The 19,722-nt window shown below is 40.6% G+C and overlaps 1 protein-coding gene across 2 annotated transcripts in view; it reads left to right on the top strand.

Annotated features, from left to right (window-relative positions):
* ARHGAP20 (Rho GTPase activating protein 20) overlaps window positions 1-19,722 on the top strand; it is a 128,425-nt gene that overhangs the window by 104,479 nt on the left and 4,224 nt on the right. For both annotated transcript variants that reach the window (XM_043579281.1, XM_043579280.1), the window contains 5 exons: window positions 9,575-9,753; window positions 11,088-11,249; window positions 14,786-14,895; window positions 17,389-17,578; window positions 18,752-18,866. In XM_043579281.1, coding sequence (XP_043435216.1) covers window positions 9,575-9,753; window positions 11,088-11,249; window positions 14,786-14,895; window positions 17,389-17,578; window positions 18,752-18,866 — 756 coding nt within the window. The remainder of the gene's footprint in view (window positions 1-9,574; window positions 9,754-11,087; window positions 11,250-14,785; window positions 14,896-17,388; window positions 17,579-18,751; window positions 18,867-19,722) is intronic.

Here is a 19,722-nt window from a genome sequence, read left to right as displayed (position 1 = left end):
CCGTGAGCTCAAATCTCACTATAAAACTTTACCCCTGGTGAGCCGTTGAGCTGCTATGTGATAGCACAGGTCAGGCCAGTCAGCTTCTGTTTCTGACAGAAATTCACAGAAATGGCAATGGGTAAGTCCAGGAGAGCGAATGAAGTTTACTGTTGACTCTGCTGGTCCGGTAATCCATGATGGATGCAAATACTTCCCGTGCGGTACTGCTGATGAATTATACACTGAATACCACTGGATACTAAACACTTTACATTTTCACAAGCTTTGCAAATTTGTCAAATTACATCTTTTTTCTGGAATCTGAAGATTCCACTTGAGGTTGTACTGAATTATTATTAACTTTTCAAATTCTATGACAGCATTCTTACCTGTAGTTGTTCCTTGCAGACTGTTCAAGGCTGACACCTCAGTCACTTCAAACGAGGCACTGACTTCTCAAATAAACAAATGAACAGTATTGGTAACATCTGCCAACTAATCAAGAACCAAGGAAAGTCGCTGAAAATAATTTGCCTTGTTTTTTAGTTTCCTATTAATGTTACTCCGAATGTTCTCAACTATTCAAGCAGCTGTTCTCACCAAAAAGGCTAATATCCTCAAGTGTAGTTTCTGTGTACACATCTCTTTGTCAGCTGCAAGCATACAAAATTTAAGTAGCTGACCCCTGGTAAATGGCCTTACCTGCATCAATGAGCTGCTCAGAAACGGACATTTTTTGGAGCCTCATTTTTTTTTATTTTTGTGAAGAAATTCTGCAATGCTGAGATTATTTCATTTAAATATTCCACATTTTTCCACTCATCACTTTCTTCAGAGTTGGGAATATTGTGCTGAGTTCCTAGTGTGATTATGTCAACGTATAGTATATTCTTTTACCACAGCTGTTATATCCTTGCATGATTTATTGCAATAACGCAGTCATCCATACTGCTCTGTGCCTTAAAAGCTCAACACTAGACATGACAGGTAATAAAAAATTGAAATTTTACAGTGTCATGATACCCAAGGCACTCAAAATATTATCCACATGTAAATGTGTCATTGCAGTTCGTTGTGTTGAGCAGCAGTGCAAAGCATCAGTGAGAGCCCCACTGATGGCCTTTGTCACAACTACTAGGCTGCCATTGAGCATGACGTCAAAGCAGCCATGGACAGTACATAAACAAATGAATGTAGCTGTGTTCCAGCAAGAATTTCATATAATTTTTAGGTGAATGTTGTTGTTCTTTTGATTTTTTTCAACTTTCAAAAATGTAAAGACCTTGAAGGCTGTCCAAAAAGAGATGTAAGGCCAGATTTGGCCCATGGAGCATAGTTTGCTCCCTCAAATGTGGAATTTTGTCAAGTGCATTTTCCGCATCTACTGAAATGATGATATGACTTTAACTCTTCCTTTTGGTGATGTGGTGTACCACATTGATTGATTTGCCAATGTTGAACCATCCTTGCATCCCTGGAATAAGTCAATAATGGTGTATGATCCTTCTAATGTATTGTTGACTTTGGTTTGCTAATGATATTCTTGAGAACTTTTGCATCATGTTCGTTAAGGATATTGGCCTGCAATTTTATTTTCTTGTGTCTTTGTCTGATTTTGATATCAGAGTAGTGCTGGCCTTACAAAATGAGTTTGACAGTGTCCTTCCTCTTCTATTTTGTGAAAGAGTTTGAGAGGGATTTGTAGTAATTCCTCTTTTCATACTTGGTAGAATTCACTAGTTAAGCAATTTGGTCCTGGACTTTTGTTTGTGGGGAGGATTTTAATTACTGATATTATCACCTTACCAGTAACTGTTTAGATTTTATTTTTTTTCTTAATGGATTTTATTTTTATTTTTATTTGAGAGAGGGAGAGAGAGCATGTGAGAGTGTGGAAGGGGTAGAAGGGGAGACAGAATCCCAAGCAGGCTCCATGCCCGGTGCAGAGCCCAATACAGGGCCCTATCCAACAACTGTGAAATCATGACCTGAGCCAAAATCAAGAGTCGGATGCTCAACTGACTGAGCCACCCAGGCTCCCCTGGTCTGTTTAGATTTTCTGTTTCTTCCATTATTCAGGCTTGTAAGGTTGTATGTTTCCAGGATTTTATCCATTTCTCCTAGGTTTTCCAATTTGTTGGTATGTAATCGTTCACAGTAGTCTCTCATGATCATTTGTATTTTTGTAATATCAGCTGTAAGCCTCCTATTTCATTTCCAATTTTATTTATTTGAGCCTTCTCTTTTTCTTGGTGAGCTAGCTTAAGATTTGTCAATTTTCTTTATCTTTTCAAAGAAGCAGCTCCTGGTTTCAGTGATTTTTCTCTTGTCATTTTAGTCTTTGTTTCATTTATTGCTGCTCTGATCTTTGTTATTTCCTTCCTTCTGATAACTTTGGGCTTTGGTTGTTCTCCTTTTTCTAGTTCCTTGAGGTGTAAGGTTAGGTGGTTTATTTTAGATTTTCCTGTTTCTTGGCATAGGCATTTATTTCTACTCATTTCCCTCTTAGAACTGCTTTTGCTGCATCCCATAAGTTTTGGTATGTGGTATTTTTTTTTTGACCCATGTTTTTCAGTAATTTTCAGTTTATTTAATCTTCATGCATTTGAATTTTCCAGTTTTCTTTTTGTAACTGATTTCTAGTTTCATACAGTTGTGGTCAGAAAATATGCTTGAATATGACTTCAGCTTCTTAAATTTGTTAAGAACACTTTTGTGGCCTAATATATGATCTCTCCTGGAGAGTTTTTCCATTTTCACTTGAGAAGAATGTGTATTCTGTTCTGTTTGGATGGAGTGCTCTGTATGTATGTATGTGAAGTCCATCTGGTCTACCATGTTGTTTAAGGCTAGTATTTCTTTATTGATTTTTGGTCTGGATGGTCTATCCATTGATGTAAGTGGGGTATCCCACTTTACAATGTTATTTCCTCTGTGGATTGATCTCTTTATCATTATATAATGACTTTCTTTGTTTCTTATTATAGACTTTGTTTTTAAAGTCTGTTTTGTCCGATGTGACATAAGTATAGCTTCTCCAGCTTTCTTTTGGTTTACATTTGCAGGGAATGTCTTTTTCTATCACTTCATTTTCAGTCTGTGTATGTCCTTAAGTCTGAAGCAAGTCTCTTGTAAGTAGCATATAGATGACTCTTACGTTTGTTTTTTTAATCCATTCAGCCACTCTGTGTCTTTTAATTGGAGCTTTTAGTACATTTACATTTAAAGTCGTTATTCATAGGTATGTGCTTATGGCCATTTTGTTATTTGTTTTCTGGCTGTTTTGTAGTTCCTCTGTTCCTTTCTTCTTTTCAGCCTCTCTTCCTTTTGGTTTGATGGTGTTCTTTAGTGATTCCTTAGTTCCTTTCTCATTGTCTTTTGTGTATCTACTGTAGATTTTTGCTTGGTGGTTACCATGAGACTTACATACAACAGATTTATAACATTCTAGTTTATGTTTTTGATGTCACATTTTACATCTTTTTATCTTGTGTAACCCTTAACTAATTATTATAGTTTGCTATTTTTACTACTCTTGTCTTTTAACCTTCATGTTAGCTTTATAAGTGATCAATCCACTATCTTATATGTTTATTTACCTTTACCATTGGGAGTTATATTTTTATATGTGTTATATTTTTATATGTTTTCAGCTTGAAAATGTCCCTTTAACTTTCTTGTAAGGCTGATTTAGTAGTGATGAACTCCTTTAGCTCTTACTTTTCTGGAAGACTATCTCTTCTTTAATTCTGAATGATAAGTTTCCTGTGTAGTATATTCTTCCTTGGAAATTTTTTTCTTTCAGCACTTTGAATATATCATGCTACTCCCTCTAGCCTGCAGAGTTTCTGCTGAAAAATCTAATAGTCTTATGGGGGTTCTCTTGTACATAACAAGTGATTTTTCTCCTGATGCTTTTAAGATTCCCTCCTGGTCTTTAAATTTTGGCATTTTAATTATTATGTGTTTTTGTGTGGGTCTCTTTGGATTCATCATATTTGGAACTCTCTAGGATTCCAGGGTGTGGATGTCTTTTTCTTTTCACAGCTTAGGGAAGTTTTTAGCCATTATTTCTTCAAATAAGTTTTCTGCCCCTTTCTCTATTTCCTCTCCTTTTAGGAATCCTAAAATGCAAATATTAGTTTGCTTGATATTGTCCCACAAGTCCCTTTACCATCTTTAGTCTTTTTTTTTTTTTCATTCCTTTTTCTTTTTGCTGCTTAGATCAGGTGAGCACCTCTGCCTGGTCTTCAGGTTCACTGATCCTTTCTTCTACTTCCTCTGGTCTGTTGTTGAACTCTTCTATTGTCTTTTGTTTTGTTTTGTTTTAAGTTTATTTAGAGAGAGAGCAGGGGAGGGGCACAGAGGGAGAGAGAGAATCCCAAGCAGGCTTCACACCAGCAGTATGGAGCCTGACACAGGGCTTGAACTCATCAACCATTAGATCATGACCTGAGCCAAAACCAAGAATTGGACGCTTAACTGACTGAGCCACCTAGGCTCCACTACTGTGTTTTTTTTAGTTCAGTTATGATACTCTTCAGCTCTGTGACTTCTGCTTAGAACTTTCCTGTATTTTCTGTCCCTTTGTTGAAGTTCTGTGTGTATCCATTCTTCTTCTGAGTTCAGTGAGAATCTAAATGGTCATTACTTTGAATTCTTTATCATTACTTACCTTCACTTCATTAATTTTTTTGAGGTTTTTTTCTTCTGTTTGTAATATCTTCCTGTGTTTCTTCATTTTGCTTAACTCTCTGTACAAGTTTCTATAGATTAAATTCTATACAACTACTTCTCCCAGTCTTTAAGTGTCGGCCTTGTGTAGGAGATGAACCTTAACATTCACCCCTGCCCTGGCTCTTGGTTTTCTCTAAAACCTTTGTGATTGTCCAAGCAGCCTGTCTTATTGTCAATAACTCCCAGTAGTTGAGGGTGTGCCAAGACCAGTCAGTGTTCCAAAGGGGGAGGATCTCACTCAGCACCTATATTTAAGCTGATTGGAAGCCAGACCTCCAGGCAGCAGCTTTTAAAGAATGCAAATATATGCTGTCCTTTGGGACCACAAGCATACAACCTGCTGGTCCCTAAAGCCAGGCCATCTGAACGTGTCCCCTGGGCAACAGTAGCAAAAGTCAGGGTTCCAGATAAAAGTATAAGCTTCTTTCTGGGAGATACCGGTGATCTATAAAGAGGCAGAGGGGAAGTGCAAAAATGTATCCAGCATCCTGTGTTCCATGAGAATACCTTCATGGCCTCTAGATGTGTGCCAAATCTGAAGCTTGTCCCTAAAGCTGAATCTTCAGGACTTGCAAGTAGGCCTTGTTCACAGAAATGATGGGGGTGTGTTTCAGTCTGCTGTCTTCAGTGCTCTGGGTGTAATAGTCTGCCAGGAACCATCTGTGATTCTTACAGTTTCATGAGACATAGGAATGCAAGTCACCGTGGCCTCCAGTACCAGGCAGTCATTGGGCATCCCCTGGGTGAAAGCCACAAAAACCTGTCAAAACTGGTCACCAGACATGTGTATCTCCAGAGAGGAAGAGCATGAAAATGGCATCCACTGGCTGGAGCAAGGCAGATGGGGAGTGTAAAAACAGCACCTGCCCAAAAAAGCAGAAAAAAAGGAAGGGAGGGAGGGAGGGAGGGAGGGAGGAAGGAAGGAAGGAAGGAAGGAAGGAAGGAAGGAAGGAAGGAAGGAAGGAAGAAAAGGGAAAGAAAAAGAAAAAGGAAGGGGGAAAAAATGGCACCTGCCAGCTTTAGTTAGGCAGAGGGAGAGCGTGGAAGATGATGCCCACCCACTGGAACATAAGGATCCTAAAGATGGCACCTGCTGTAAAGGGAACTGTGTGTGTGTGTGTGTGTGTGTGTGTGTGTGTGTGTGTGTTAAATATATATACATGGTACCTGTTAGCTTTAGCAAGGCAGAGGAAGAGCAGGAAGCCTCCATCCCTATAGAGTGTCCCGGTGGGTCCCTAACCCTCAGACCAGTGCTCTAAAATTAGGAAATGAGTCTCTTACAGATAAAGTATGGGTGCTTTACAAAGAGCCGCTTCTGCACTGGGCAGTGGGGCCAGTGAATCTGCATGTGGGCATTTCAAAAGCCATTCCTCAGTTGGGCACCGCCCTGTGGGTATTGTGAGTGTAAGCCTTAGTGGTCTTCAAAACCACACATTTTGGGGACTCATCTCTCAGGTGCCAGTCTTGAAAGCTGGGATGCCTCATGTGTGGGGTATGAACGCTGCACTCCTCAGGGAGAAGCTCCAGATTTTGAATTTCCTCCCAACTGTGGATCACCATGTCAGTGGTGGAGTTTATGACAAGGTTGTACCTCAGCCTTTACTACCCACTTTGATGTGGTTTCCCTCTTTTTCCCAGTATGAAGGCATTGTCCCAGCCGTTTTTAGGTTTCTTTAGAGGAAGTTGTTCCATATCTAGCTGTAGACTAGTGTCCCTGTGGGAGGAGGTGAGTTTAGGACCTTCCTATGTTTCCATCTTGCTAGATTTCTAACTGAGGGCTCTTTTAAATTATTTTTCTATAACAATTTATAAGCACAGACTTTTAAGAACTGTAATTTTTAACATTCAGATCCCTAATTTAAGCATGAAGAAACAATAGCTTGGACATTGCTGGGATTGTTCAGTAAAGCTCAATCTGTTCAAATTTAGTTTGCTCTACAATTACATCTCCCTTATATTTTTTATAGCAATCGCATGTTTTTTCATCAGCCTTTGACGTTTAGAAAGTAAGAGCTATGCATTGAAATCTCTGCAAGAAAATAAACTTTAATGAAAATGTTTTTCTCTCGGTCCCAGAGTGAACATGAACTCTGAAATTGAATGTTGTACATAACAAAAGGCATGGCCGCAGCTGAAAGTATTTATAATGAAGTACAGGACTCCATTTCTGCTTTATCCTCTGTCAACACTCATAGGATAGCTGGGTATATAACTTCATGGTGAAGCATTTTTCCTAAATGTTGGAAAGCTAAAAAGTTAAATAAATCTGAGAGTTTTAGAAGTAACAAAAACAGGTTAAATGCAAGGAAAGTACACTGAGTACAACTACTCAACATATATGAACATACATATTAAACAAACATTTGCAGATTGACATTGGTAAACACAGGACCCTCCCCCCCCCCCCCCCCGCCCCTTCCTGGGTTTAAGGATGGGTTTGGTTTCCTTTTCTGTTTCTTTAAAATGTTGAAGGTTGGGAATGTCAAGGCAGGAAGTGCTCTGGTTAAGCAGAGTCTGGTATTCCTTTCTGTCTGCACATTCCCAAAGGGTGTTTCACTAAATGGATAATGGAAAGAGGAGGGGGTCCTCTTTGTGGGGAGGAGGTGGAGGACTTTGCAGTTTTAATCAAAACTGCTGTGGCCCATACCCTTGCAAAGCAGTACTTTAACAACCATTTAATCCTCTTGACAAGGCTTTGAGTTGTAGGTCATAAGGTTAAGTAACTTGCCCAAATAAATATCTGAACCAGGAGTCTCCCTGGGCTCCTGATTCCAGAGCCACAGACCTTCACACCTGGATATCTGTACACTGATGAGGCACTTACTGTATTCTAAGGAAGCCAACGGTGGATGATGGTCTGAGGCCATTTGGTAAGATGTCACTTGTATGATTGTCTTCCCACAGTTGGCTTTTGTGGTATTTTGTTTTAAGTTTGTTTTTCTGAGGACATAATAGCCGAACAATATAAAACTCTTCTAGAAAACACATATTTGAAATTAGTATTTGACACTTACGACCTTTTCCACCCTGAAAAGACAGTCCCCTTTAAATGTCCCATTCTTAGGCAATGTTGAGCAGCTGGCCATCCTCTGTGGTAGCTTGCTCGGCTATGGTGTCCTGCGGCACAGTCGGGTGACTGATCGCCACGCACTCTTCCTGGAGAAAATAGCGTCCGATGTTGTGTGGGCACCACCTGAGGGTTCTCCCGCCTCAGACCTCTGTTCTCTGAGTCTTAATCACAAGCCGTTTTGAATCTGCCTCACACGTGTGTGTCTGGTGGGCCAGCCAGAGATTAGGACAGAACCTAGACACGATATTTGGGGCTCCCACTCTTCATTTTTCTCCTTTCTGGGATTCCCCAAACACACACACTCTCCAGCTGCTGTGGTTCCCCCCATCTCCATTCTGTAGCTCTTCCAGCCAGCGAGAGTGCAGGTTGCCGCAGATTTCAGTGACCCTACCGCCCTGGAGCCTGTCCTCAGGCTAAAAGCTGTGAACATGGGAAAGCTGTCTTGTGCCATCCCATCTCTTGTAAGCGTCACACTTTTACTTACCCACTGTCTTCTGGTCACTGTTTCCTGCCTTTAGGTAGGCTATCGTATTTTAAAATTTCATCTAGAGTTTATCATTGTTACCAATGTGTAATGTGCTGGGGTTGGGGAACCGCAGTGGAGGGGTCCAAAGGAACCTTAGAGAGCTGTCTTTTTATGTATCGGATCGTGTGCAAATCCATCAACTTTCAGGTTAAAATTAGATACAGATGACATCAAAAATGTTTTAGCGCTATGACCTCACAGTCATGATTCACTGTCGACCTTTCTTCTGCCTGTTTTGTTCACGCTGTCCCTTTCCGGCTAAATCTCTCAATTCAGTTACTGCTAGAGAATGATTTATTGAGTACTTACAGGGTGCGAGCCATGATGCCAGGTGCTCTTGTTGAAATTTTGTTCATTCAAAATCCAAATCAAATGCAAATGCCTCCAGGATCACTCCCTCCCCCTCAATGGGTAGATGTGCTTTACCATTCTTCTGAATGCCTTTGGTGCTTTGTCCTTCCCTTAGGAGATTTTATTTATTAATATACTTGCTCCCCCCCACCACCAGACTTGTTCCCCCATTAGATCATCAACTTCACCTTGGCAAGGGCAAGCCTCACGCAAGTTTACACCCATCTGTGCTGCCTTAAATATGCTTTTTAAAGTCAGGAACTAAAAAGATACCTTAGAAAAAGTCTTTGCAGTTGGAAAGAAGTGGGGGGAATGTAGAGCATTAGCTTCCTGTCTTTGTTTTTAGCTGTAGAGAGGGGCATCAAGTAATAAAGCATCATTTATGTGTAAAGAACATCTGAATAAAGACAACTCTTGTTTTTTTCCTTCTTCTCCATCCTCCTCCTCTTCTTCCTTCTTCCCCTTCTCATTTTCCCCCTTCTCCTTTTCCTTCCTCTTCTCTTCTGTTTCTCACCATTTAATTGTGGTTTGGTTTAATCTTCAGCTTCTTTGTGTGCATGGTCTCATTTTAAAACGGGATAATATATGAAACAATTTTTGCTTTAAGTTGTTATATTTCAATAAGGGAGGTTTTTCTTTGTCTTTGAAGGTCTAGTGTCAAAGCTCAAGTAAATAGACCAGTGATGTTCCAAAGTTGGGATGGAGAATAACCCAAATGTTTGATTTTTCCTTAATTTATAAAATGTTACAGTGAAATTTCTTTGATTGAATTATCAGTAACAAAGAACACCTGTAAGCATTTTTTTTCCTCTTTGAACCATAGTAATGAACATACTGTGAGTTGGAAACTATAAAAGTAAGGTTAAGTGAATAAAAGAGTTTTTCTCATAATCTCACTTCTTCCTTAGATTCAGGACAGAAGACATTTAAAAGGAGAAGGTCTCTCATAAACTGGGCCTTTTGGCGGGGGTCTAGCATTCATCTGGATAACTTGCCCGTGTCACCAACATCCCCTCTGCCGGGGCAGCTCTTTGGAGTTTCTCTGCCAAATATCTGTGAGAACGACAATCTGCCCAAACCTGTCTTGGTGAGTTTTGGCCTGTGACACTAATGGGAAACGAGAGCTCTGGGAGGGAACTCTGTTCTTAAATAGAAAAATTATAGACACCCATGGCTTTGGCTGAGAATATTATTACTTCATAGAATAAAGTCTGATTGAGCTGTTGCGGAATCATAAGGAAAACATAATAGGGAGAGAGCGTGTCGGCTGCTGGTTCCAGGAAAAAGCCACACAAGTCTGCTCACCTAAACACAGTTTGCTCTGTAGGCAGAGTCCACGCTAGAGTCCCGTTAACCCTCACATTTCTCTCACGGTCTTTCTTGAACTCTGCGTGGTTCTGGAAGTTTGCTTTAGTCACCCTAGAAACAGAAACTACCCATTTTTGTACTTGTTAAAAATCTGGCGTGTGTCATATTTGTGCTTCAGGTGTTTACACATATACATCCTCTGGCATTTAGTTGCCTTCCATAAATAGAATGGGTCAGATGAAACCGCTGAGTCTGTCCTGTCTCCTTGCGCTGTGAAATGATCACTGCAGGGACGCTGTGTTGAGCGTCCACTATCAAGATGCATAGCACTTACCCTGTATTGTGCACTGGTAACATGCCATACATTTCTCTAGCCGCTTTATGGGCTTACACCTCACAGCAGAGTTAGCAGTTAGTATCACTACCCTGGCCCCCGCTTTACAAACTAAACAAAATAAAAGCTTCAAGTTTACCAGAGGTCACACAGGTTTCTGGTCCCATGGATTGCCTGTCCCCAACACCCACCCTCCTTCCTACACTGCAAGCAGAGGAAATTTCTTTGCTAGAAAGCAAGCAAAATGAAGCATTGATCATGATGCAGTGGAGCGGGGAAAGCTTCCTGGAAAAGGTGATTTTTTTTCTTTTTAGCTGAATTTTAAAAGATTGACGTAAATACAGGAAGTAGAATAAGGACGAAAGACAAGTGAGTGGAGAATGAGTCTGGCAAGGATATTTCCATATTCAGGGAAAGAGTCCGAATTAGAGAATAAAGGGCAAAGGGTAGTGAGGTAAGGAGAGAGAGACAAGTTTACAAGGGACCATGAAGCAGTCAGAGAAATTTGATTTTCAAGCGGCTGGTTGTTGTTGGTTCATTGAAGAAAAGACAATGTCAGTGAAGTAAAATATTTTAGATGCTGAATATAGCAAGGAAAAAACAGGGGGAAAAGATTTAGAGATACCAAAACACAAACAGTTGAGTCCTTCTAGCAGCTCCTCCTTCACCACTCTTCCCCTGCGCCATCCTCACCGCTGGCAGCCAGAGAGGGCAGGTACGTGTTCCCATGCTTGTATGTGTGAAGTGCCATTTTGGTTTTTTCCTTTGCTTCCTTATAGGATATGCTTTTCTTTCTTAATCAAAAAGGACCCCTCACAAAAGGTATCTTCCGACAGTCGGCCAATGTGAAATCCTGCAGAGAGTTAAAAGAGAAACTGAATTCTGGAGTTGAAGTACACCTAGACTGTGAATCTATTTTTGTGATAGCATCTGTCTTAAAGGTAGGAAAGGTTCTCCCTTCATCTACCCCTGCCATAGCTCTGGAGAAACATGACTGGTTCCTCCCATGACAACATTTTTCACAGCTGCAAAGAACCGTAATAGATTTAGAATCTAAGAAGTGTTAAAAACACTTCACAAAGCCAACGCTGGCCCTCAAAAGCCACTGCCAGCGATTTGGTGTGTCAGATGTGCTTGTATGTCTTCTCACCCCACCCCGCTCCCCCCATCACTGTGCTGCCCCATACCAAAAATAATAAAATTAAAAATCACCAAAATACGTGTGGCATATTTACCAAAATAAACATCCTGATTATGACTTCTTCACAGTCTCATTACCTTCCTAATAAAGGCAAATTTTCAAAAAGAAACCTGTATTAACCTTTGAAGCAGAGTTTATCATAATAAGCATTTGTCGAACAACTAAAACAAAAAATTTCTCCGAGACCGCTGAAAATCCCATTCACTTTTACAATCACCAAGCCTTCCCCTGTCCCCTAGTGCCTTTTTAAAGTGAAAGTGGAATAGGAAAGACTCCGACATCTGGGTTTTTTATAAAACCCTTACTGCATTTGGCATTTGTTATGGTTCTTAGCCTTCACCCCATGGTTATTTAACTCACATCCATAGCTGAGTTAGAGCTCTTCTAGAATGTTTTCCTCCCTACATTCTTGAAAACGCCTCACATTTTTTGAACACCTAGAGTCAGAACCAGCTTGGAGCAGAGGCTTCGGCCGCAGCGGCAGCCTCTGCAGCCCCGCCTCAGGCTCCCGTCTCCCAGCCCGGCTGGAACTCAGCAGGGCCCCGGCCAGAGGCCAGGCGGGGAGGAAGACCCTTCCATGTCCCTCCTCCTGGTCAGCTGCTTACTTCATGACTTTAGGAACAGTCACGTGTTTCCCGGCACATGAGCCGTGTCTGCTCTCAGCCCCTGCCGTAGGCTTTTGCAAAAAAGCATCACTCACAAAACCTGGAGAGCTGGAGCTAGGGTCATCTCATGTGCTTTGCACAGTTTGTCACTCCTCTTCACTCCTGAAATACAACACACGTATGTGTGGTGCGCTTAGCCAGGCATGTGTGCGGGGTAGATAGGCACAAGGAATTTTCTTTTTCTTATCATGTAATTGGCTTTCTTCCATCTCTTAAGAGGTTAAAGCCTACGTTTTAGAAAATTTTCCTAACCATGCTGTTCTTCCTTCACAGCACCACACTTAAAATTTTGTGCTAAATTTTTGAGGCTTTTATCAAGAAATATGATTCTAGAGGAGTCAAATTGTATCTCCAATTGCAGAAATAACACTTGTACAAAAATAAGCAAAAGACAAATGATTGAAACATCTGGTTAAATGGGTTCCAAGTAATTGAAGTTTTATAATCACATAACTGTGTTTTACTCTCATTTCTTCCAAGTGGTTGCAGGAAAGGAGATACTTTTTGCCAAAAGTTTTTCAACTTTTGGTTTGTTTTGTTTCTTGTGTTTAAGACTATTTGGAAGTGGTACTTAAGTTTTCCTTTATTTTTTACTTAGGCTGGTTTTGCTTAAATACAAGCTTAACTCTTTAAACTGTAATTGGAAGAAAATTGCTTGAGACACTGTAACTTTGATCCTTCGAACCTTTGAGGAAGAGTTCCCTTTTAATCCTAGAGAAATCTCATCTCAAATTAATTTGGGAGTTCTGCTGATGACCTGGGCTCTGCTCTTGGAGGGAAGGAGACTCATTGGAGATCTGTGAGCTGGCGATTGTAATTCAGAACCAGCTCTCACATCCTTTCCCGGCTGTGATGGTGGTCGTATTTCGTAACTTGTTATGCCAGCTGTGCAGAGTTCATTGAGATGTTACGAGTTATTATCTTTCAAGTGTAGGTTTAAGATTTAATGATGTTTTTTCTTCAAGACAGATCATAAGTATGTTTTCCACTGAGATTTAAAAAGAGAGCTATTGTCACTGCCCCACTTTGAAATAACAAAATTTGCCTCTTCTAAATCTGACTTTTAAAGTAGGTGCAGCAACTAAAATTAGTTTGGAATTATGAAAATTCAGTAGCTTTACCCAAAAGGAGATAACTGTCCTGTGATGACACATCTGAATTACACGTATGCAGGTGCACTTCTACGGAAGATGTACTAGAACAGAGAAAGACTTTGAAGCAATCTCTTCCTACTTGTTAGCCACTTTTTAAAAAATGTATAATAGGTAACATCACTACAAAGGGGTGTTTTAAATTATCTTAGAATCTCAAGTACAGTTAGTTGGCCTTCCTTTGTTCCTTTTCAATATTTGACCATGTGAAAACTAGCAACAGTTCAGTAATGACCTCTACTTTGTCTGGGACTGTGTGGCATTGCGGTGCACCAAGAAGAAGTTGAGGGTGTATCCATGCCCTGGAGGAGCTCATCCTGGGGAAGATGCACACCTAATCCCCTAAGTGTAACAATTAGATACCACAGCCTCCCTATCAGTGATAACAAACATGGCACGTGAGTAACACGTGTGCCTTCTGTAGGCACTTGGGTGAAGCTACTGACTTGGTTTTGCAGGCAGAGTTAAAATTGAAGTGTTGCTGACTTTGACCTTCTCTGTGTTGTTAGCGGGTGCTTGCAGGAGGCTCGTCAACCATGGGTGCAGTGCTGAGACATGAAATTGAGTTTTCTCTGCCTGAGGTTTATTGAGGTAGAGATCAGACTTTGCAAGCTTGGCCCTGTTAATACCATGCCAAAAGCAACAGAGAGAGTTGGCCGGGAACAGAAATGAATATAGGACCAGGACCAAATTTAATTTATTTTTAAGCTTTTTATAAACAAAAGTCAAACAACAAATACCTTTGGTCATATCCTACTCGCATTATAGTCTGGTTCCACCACACCCAGCCCTGCCAGCAGTCTCAGCAGATGGGAGTCTCAAAGGCCAGAAAGGATGATGTACTAGGGACGTGCTTAGTGTCCCTAGGCATGTGGGTGCGGCCCCATGCTCCCAGAGCCTGGCCAGGCCTGGTCTGGTGTGCTGTCTCCCCTCCTCCCCAAATGTGGGAAGGGAGTGCCAGGGGAAACTCTTAAGTACCTCTGGATGGAGCTGGGCTTTGTTTTCTTCACCTCTCTATCCCTAGCACCTCGAACAGCACCTGGCACACAGGAGCACATGTGTGTAGAGCGATAGGATGACGGACTATGGCGTTTTGAACCTCACAAATGTGTCAGTGCATTTCTTGGAACTGGAGATTTGAGAGGGAAAAAAAGGACTTGGGATGGTTTGCCAGACCCCTGTCACATGCTAACATGTATGCAAAGGAGATTTCAGCCCAAACAGGTTGTCCTTATCTTTCCCACTACGGTCCAGACTCCAATTTGCCTCTGCTTTTTGTTAGAAAAAATCAAAGCATGTGTTTCTTATGTGTGCACGACAGTAGAGTGGGCACAGAGCTCTGTATATTCCAAAGAAGGGAGGACTTAAGTTTTCAACAAAACGCTTGCTTTCTGATTTCCCCAGTACATATTTAGCATGAGAATAATGATTTAAAATATTTATTTTTCCTCCTGTGTAAGGATTTTCTGCGAAATATTCCAGGAAGTATTTTTTCATCAGATCTCTATGATCATTGGGTCTGTGTAATGGATCAAGGAAATGATGAAGAGAAAATAAATACAATTCAAAGGTAATTCTTCTAATTTGGTCATGTCTCAAAAATACTTAAAAAATAACTTCTATTTTATAAGCTTGTCTATTCAAGTAATGATGACTAGCAAAGTCAGATCCATGAGGGCCAGTTTAAAAACAGATTTATGCTAACTGCTATCATTGTTATTATTGTTCTCCCCTAATCTTAGTCACATGGAATGCTTGACCATTGTACACCTCCTGTGTATCTGAATCTGATAGAGCTGAAACCCATTAAACCAATAATACTGTAGACTCAGTCTACGATCTGTGATCTTAATTTTGGTAAATATTTAACTAACCAGACAACTCCTCGTATATCTCATTCAGCAACTGATTTCACACAGAGAAAATTCCCTCCCCTCAAGGAACTCACTGTCTAGTAGAGTGGGTAGGTAAACCAAGAATCACAGTGTAGCATAATGGGTGCTATAAGAGAAATGTGAAAGAGGTATTGTGGGAGCACTGGAGAGAGACAGTTAATTGTTGAAAGTGTCACAGAAAAAGGGAGTTGCACAGCCTTAGTCTTATCACAAAGAATGCATTGTCTTTTCTCCTGCGAAGAGAGGTTGCTGGCAGAACTCACAGCTGGTATTCCGATCGCTTCCTGCCCTTATAAGGGAATAGGAAAGAAGTGTCCAAAATGCAGTACTCCAGTTCTGTGAAAACCCAGGAATCCCAAAATCATTTATTTGCATTTGCTTGTTTGGTACAGTTTTTTTTTTCCTTGAGCGGCTTTCAAATATGAATTATTACCTATCCACTGCTATTGATAGACATCTATCAGTAGAACATAGTACAACTTCTGATATGCTAGAAATCAAAGCCACATCACACATGCTATCTCTATGCTTCCATTATGGTTTGGTGAAAGCCATTCAGAGATCTTGAACATCAGCTTCTCTACTTCCTTGCCCATTGTCTAAAATGTTATATTCTACAAACTGTTAAAGGATGATTAAAAAAACGGTAAAATTAAGACTCCTACAAATATACGGGCGCTTGGGTGGTTCTGTTGGTTGGGCATCTGACTTCAGCTCAGGTCATGATCTCATGGTCCGTTCCGTGAGTTCGAGCCCCGCATCAAGCTCTGTGCTGACAGCTCACAGCCTGGAGCCTGCTTCAGATGCTGTGTCTCCCTCTGTCTCTGCCCCGCCCCCCCCTCCACTTGCACTCTGTCTCTCTCTCTCTCTCTGAAAAAATAAACACAAAATAAATTTTTTTTCAAGAAAGACTCCTACAAATATAAAATGAACACATGTGAAAATTTTTATTTAACTCTTTAATTAATGAGAGAGCCAGTAAGATGTTACCATCAGTTCAAAGGAGATTTCAGACTACCACACCTATGTAGTTGAATCAGAAATGCTGAAATGAATTTACATATGAATGCAAAACTGGCTTTTTCTACTGTAGTGTGAAGGGGAAGCAAATAAATCATTTGTCTCGCCACCAGACGGAATTGTCAAGTCCGTAGACAAATGTTAGGTATACTGCTGTCAGTAATCTACAATTTACAGAATTATAAAATAGCTCAAAGGCATAGGGCCTCTGGGGAATCAGATAACCCAGAAGCTTATGCTAGACAATACCTTACTCTCCATTGAATACACTCAGCAATCTTTTGGTTTATTTCAATATCTTTGATGATTTGTCTATACAAAACCATACTCAGTGTCAGTCCATCACACTTGAAGAAATACCTCTGGGCTCTTTATGCAGCAGGAGTCAGATTGCCTTACTTTCTCTCCCAGGTTGCAGACTTCTGTTGGGAAAAAAACAACCATGAGTATCAACATATACATCTCTTTACCGGATAATAGTAAAAATAATTTTCAGTGAGTGATAATCTTAAGATCCCTGATCAATTACAAAATAGAAACAGTAGGAAATGTACTTGTATAAGCTTGACTTATATATGTGAAAGTGATACCAATGAGATAAAGATATTTGGGATGAAATCTGGCCTTGGAAGCTGGTGGAACAGAGCGTCAGCTCTCAGATGGATCTCAAAGTCTTAGTAGTGAAGGTTTGGGCTCTCACCAAGGGACTGCATTCCTGTGTTGCTACTTGGAAATAAAGAACCACTAAAATTTAAGTGTTTAATTTCATCAAAAAGCTCTTGGGAGGTGGGGGGTTGGTTGAGAATATCCTGAAACATTACAGCATCTGCCTGAGTTAAAACACATTGTACTAATTTCAGGTACATATTTCAGGCAGCATTTTTTTTACAAGCTGTTTTTCTGCATTCTTTGACATCTTCGCTGGGTTGTGAACACAGTGTACGGAATAAATAAATGAATCCCCAGTGCGTATTCGCATTCTCTGTGTACAGGTAGCCCTTACTTTGCATGTGCGATGTTAACTGAAACCCCACGTATCTGAACCGGGTTCTTGCTTTGCGTGGTTCCCTGTGAAAACCCAGGGTTGCCTATCGACGCAAGCTTCTTATGGAATGTCTTTATTAAAGAGTGCATTTTTCTGTCTTTAGGCTATTAGACCAGCTCCCGAGAGCCAATGTTGTTCTCCTAAGGTATCTTTTTGGGATATTACACAACATTGAGCAGTGTTCCTCGTCCAATCAGATGACTGCATTCAATTTAGCGGTGTGTATAGCTCCGAGCATTCTGTGGCCTCCTACTTCCTGCAGCCCAGAACTAGAAAATGAATTTACAAAAAAGGTAATGAGGTTTCTCATTTTTATGCCCTGGGGGATTGAGTCCCCATCTCGAACCTAAAATTCAGGGTATTAATTCTGAAACACATTTTCTTAAATAACTTAAATACACCCCCTTAGAAATTTGAGTGCATTGAGTGTTTTATACCTATGTTTTATACCTACCTACCTATCCTGGTAGATTATAGAAAGGTGATCTCTTAAGCAAAAAAGTGATAGCAGTTGGGTTACTTCTCTTTTCCCTTTAAGGAGGCAAAAACGCCATGACCGACTTCACCCTTAGAGTCATAAGAAAGCAATTGATATATTTTAATATAGAAAAAAGGACTTTGGACTTAGATAAGCCAAGATTCATTCCTCAGCCCCACCACTTGCCAGATGTACAATCTTGGGTGAAATTAATTACATTGATCCAGTTTCCTCATCTAAAAAATGGAGGTAGTGATACTACCTAGTTCAGGTATCTGAAATCATACTCCTCTAGTGCCTGGTAGTTAACATGGGGCTTAGGGATATTGATTCCCGTTGCTCCCAACATTCTGCCTGCTCCTTTGCCTTGTCTCTTGGGGCAAGGAAGCTAAGGAAAGGTTCCAGTACATCCCAGTGGAGGTGCAAAGCTCTCCAGTAAAATCTTACCTCTTCCCCAAGCTCTTCCAGGGAGCCTAAGGGAGGGAAATGCCTAGGTAGAGACTAGTGAGGCAGAATGCAAGGGTTCTCTAGCTGTCTCTCTACTTTACAAGAAACCCACAGAGGATGCATAATTCCCACACTTCTGACAACTGCCTTTTACATAGGAAATACATTTCATAAGTCTTTATCTAATAATGATACTTTTTGAATTTTAATGAAGTTTATTGCTTCACCCCAAATGCCCTATGAAGAATGCTTTAAGTTACCCTAATTTTAAAGACCGAGCATTAGTGTAAATATGTTAGCACTGAGCTAAGGCAACAGGTGACTTCAGTCCACCAATTAAAAATAATTTCTATGTCCAAACTAGTCTTGTAAGTATCATTGCCTTTTAGAGGGAACTGTTCTGTATACTTTTAAAGGAGACATGAATTTTTCTCAGGATTCTTTTTCATTTTTGGCAAAATCAGGATTTATATGTGAAATGTGACTAGTTGATGTGCTATATATGAAAAGCTGCACTTTGTTTTTGTCCTTTTTCATGCAGGTTTCTCTGCTTATCCAATTTCTGATTGAAAATTGCTGTAGGATATTCGGAGAAGAAATCACTTCCCTCTTAGGAGAGGTTTCAGTGAGGTGTGATGCTCAAGAGAATGCGTCAGGTACTGTGAGTGCTTGGAACATTGTTTGCCAGGGCCGTGGCTGTCTTGGGGGCCACAGCTCAGGGAAGGAGGCCCCTGCTCCTCCCTGGACCACCTGAGTGTTACCACTGGTGGGGTTAAGCAATGTGTAAGATGAGGTCCAAAACTTTCAGAAGCATCATCTGGTATGTTTCTGCCCTTTTAAAAAATCTTTACAAAGGTCCCTAATGTCTGCAGTAGCACTGCTGTGGCTGAAACTGGCATGAGAAGCCCAGCAGGGAGAGGCAGGCCTGCTCTTCTTCCCCCTCCATCCTCCGAGCGGCCCAGAGACACTCCAGCCAAGCAGCAGTTGAGAAACAACCAGCACTGTGGGGCCTGGGGTGATTTTGAAACCATTCAACCTTCCAGAATTACTAGTTAGGTTATCTTTGACCAGTTATTCTAGGCCACTGAACATGAATATTTTCAACTATAAATATAGGTAACCATAATATGTAACCTCTATGGTTGTTGTGAAGGTTAGATAAAGTAGTGAATGGTAAAGAGTTTTGCTTAGTAAGGTTTCTCTGAGACTAAATCGTGTGCACTCACCAGCAAGCAGCTCCTGAACCTGGATACACCCGGCATGAATTCCTTTGTCTTTTTTACCATTTCTTGGTATTACAACATGTCCTCATTGCTTTGAGGAAATCTTAATTAAGAAAGCCTATTTCTTCAGGAACTGAGTTAAATTTAGTATAATGCAACATTTTTTTTTTTTAATTCTGGGAAGACAGTGAAAGTTCCTTTCTTTCTTGAGAGTACGAATATGAACAATCTATATGAAAGGAGAATTAAATTAACATAGATTTTTTTTTCTTTTTTTAGCACAGCATGC

The sequence above is a fragment of the Prionailurus bengalensis genome, chromosome D1, assembly GCF_016509475.1.
Source record: "Prionailurus bengalensis isolate Pbe53 chromosome D1, Fcat_Pben_1.1_paternal_pri, whole genome shotgun sequence".
Lineage (NCBI taxonomy): Eukaryota > Metazoa > Chordata > Mammalia > Carnivora > Felidae > Prionailurus > Prionailurus bengalensis.
This window is presented reverse-complemented; position numbering and strand designations above follow the sequence as displayed.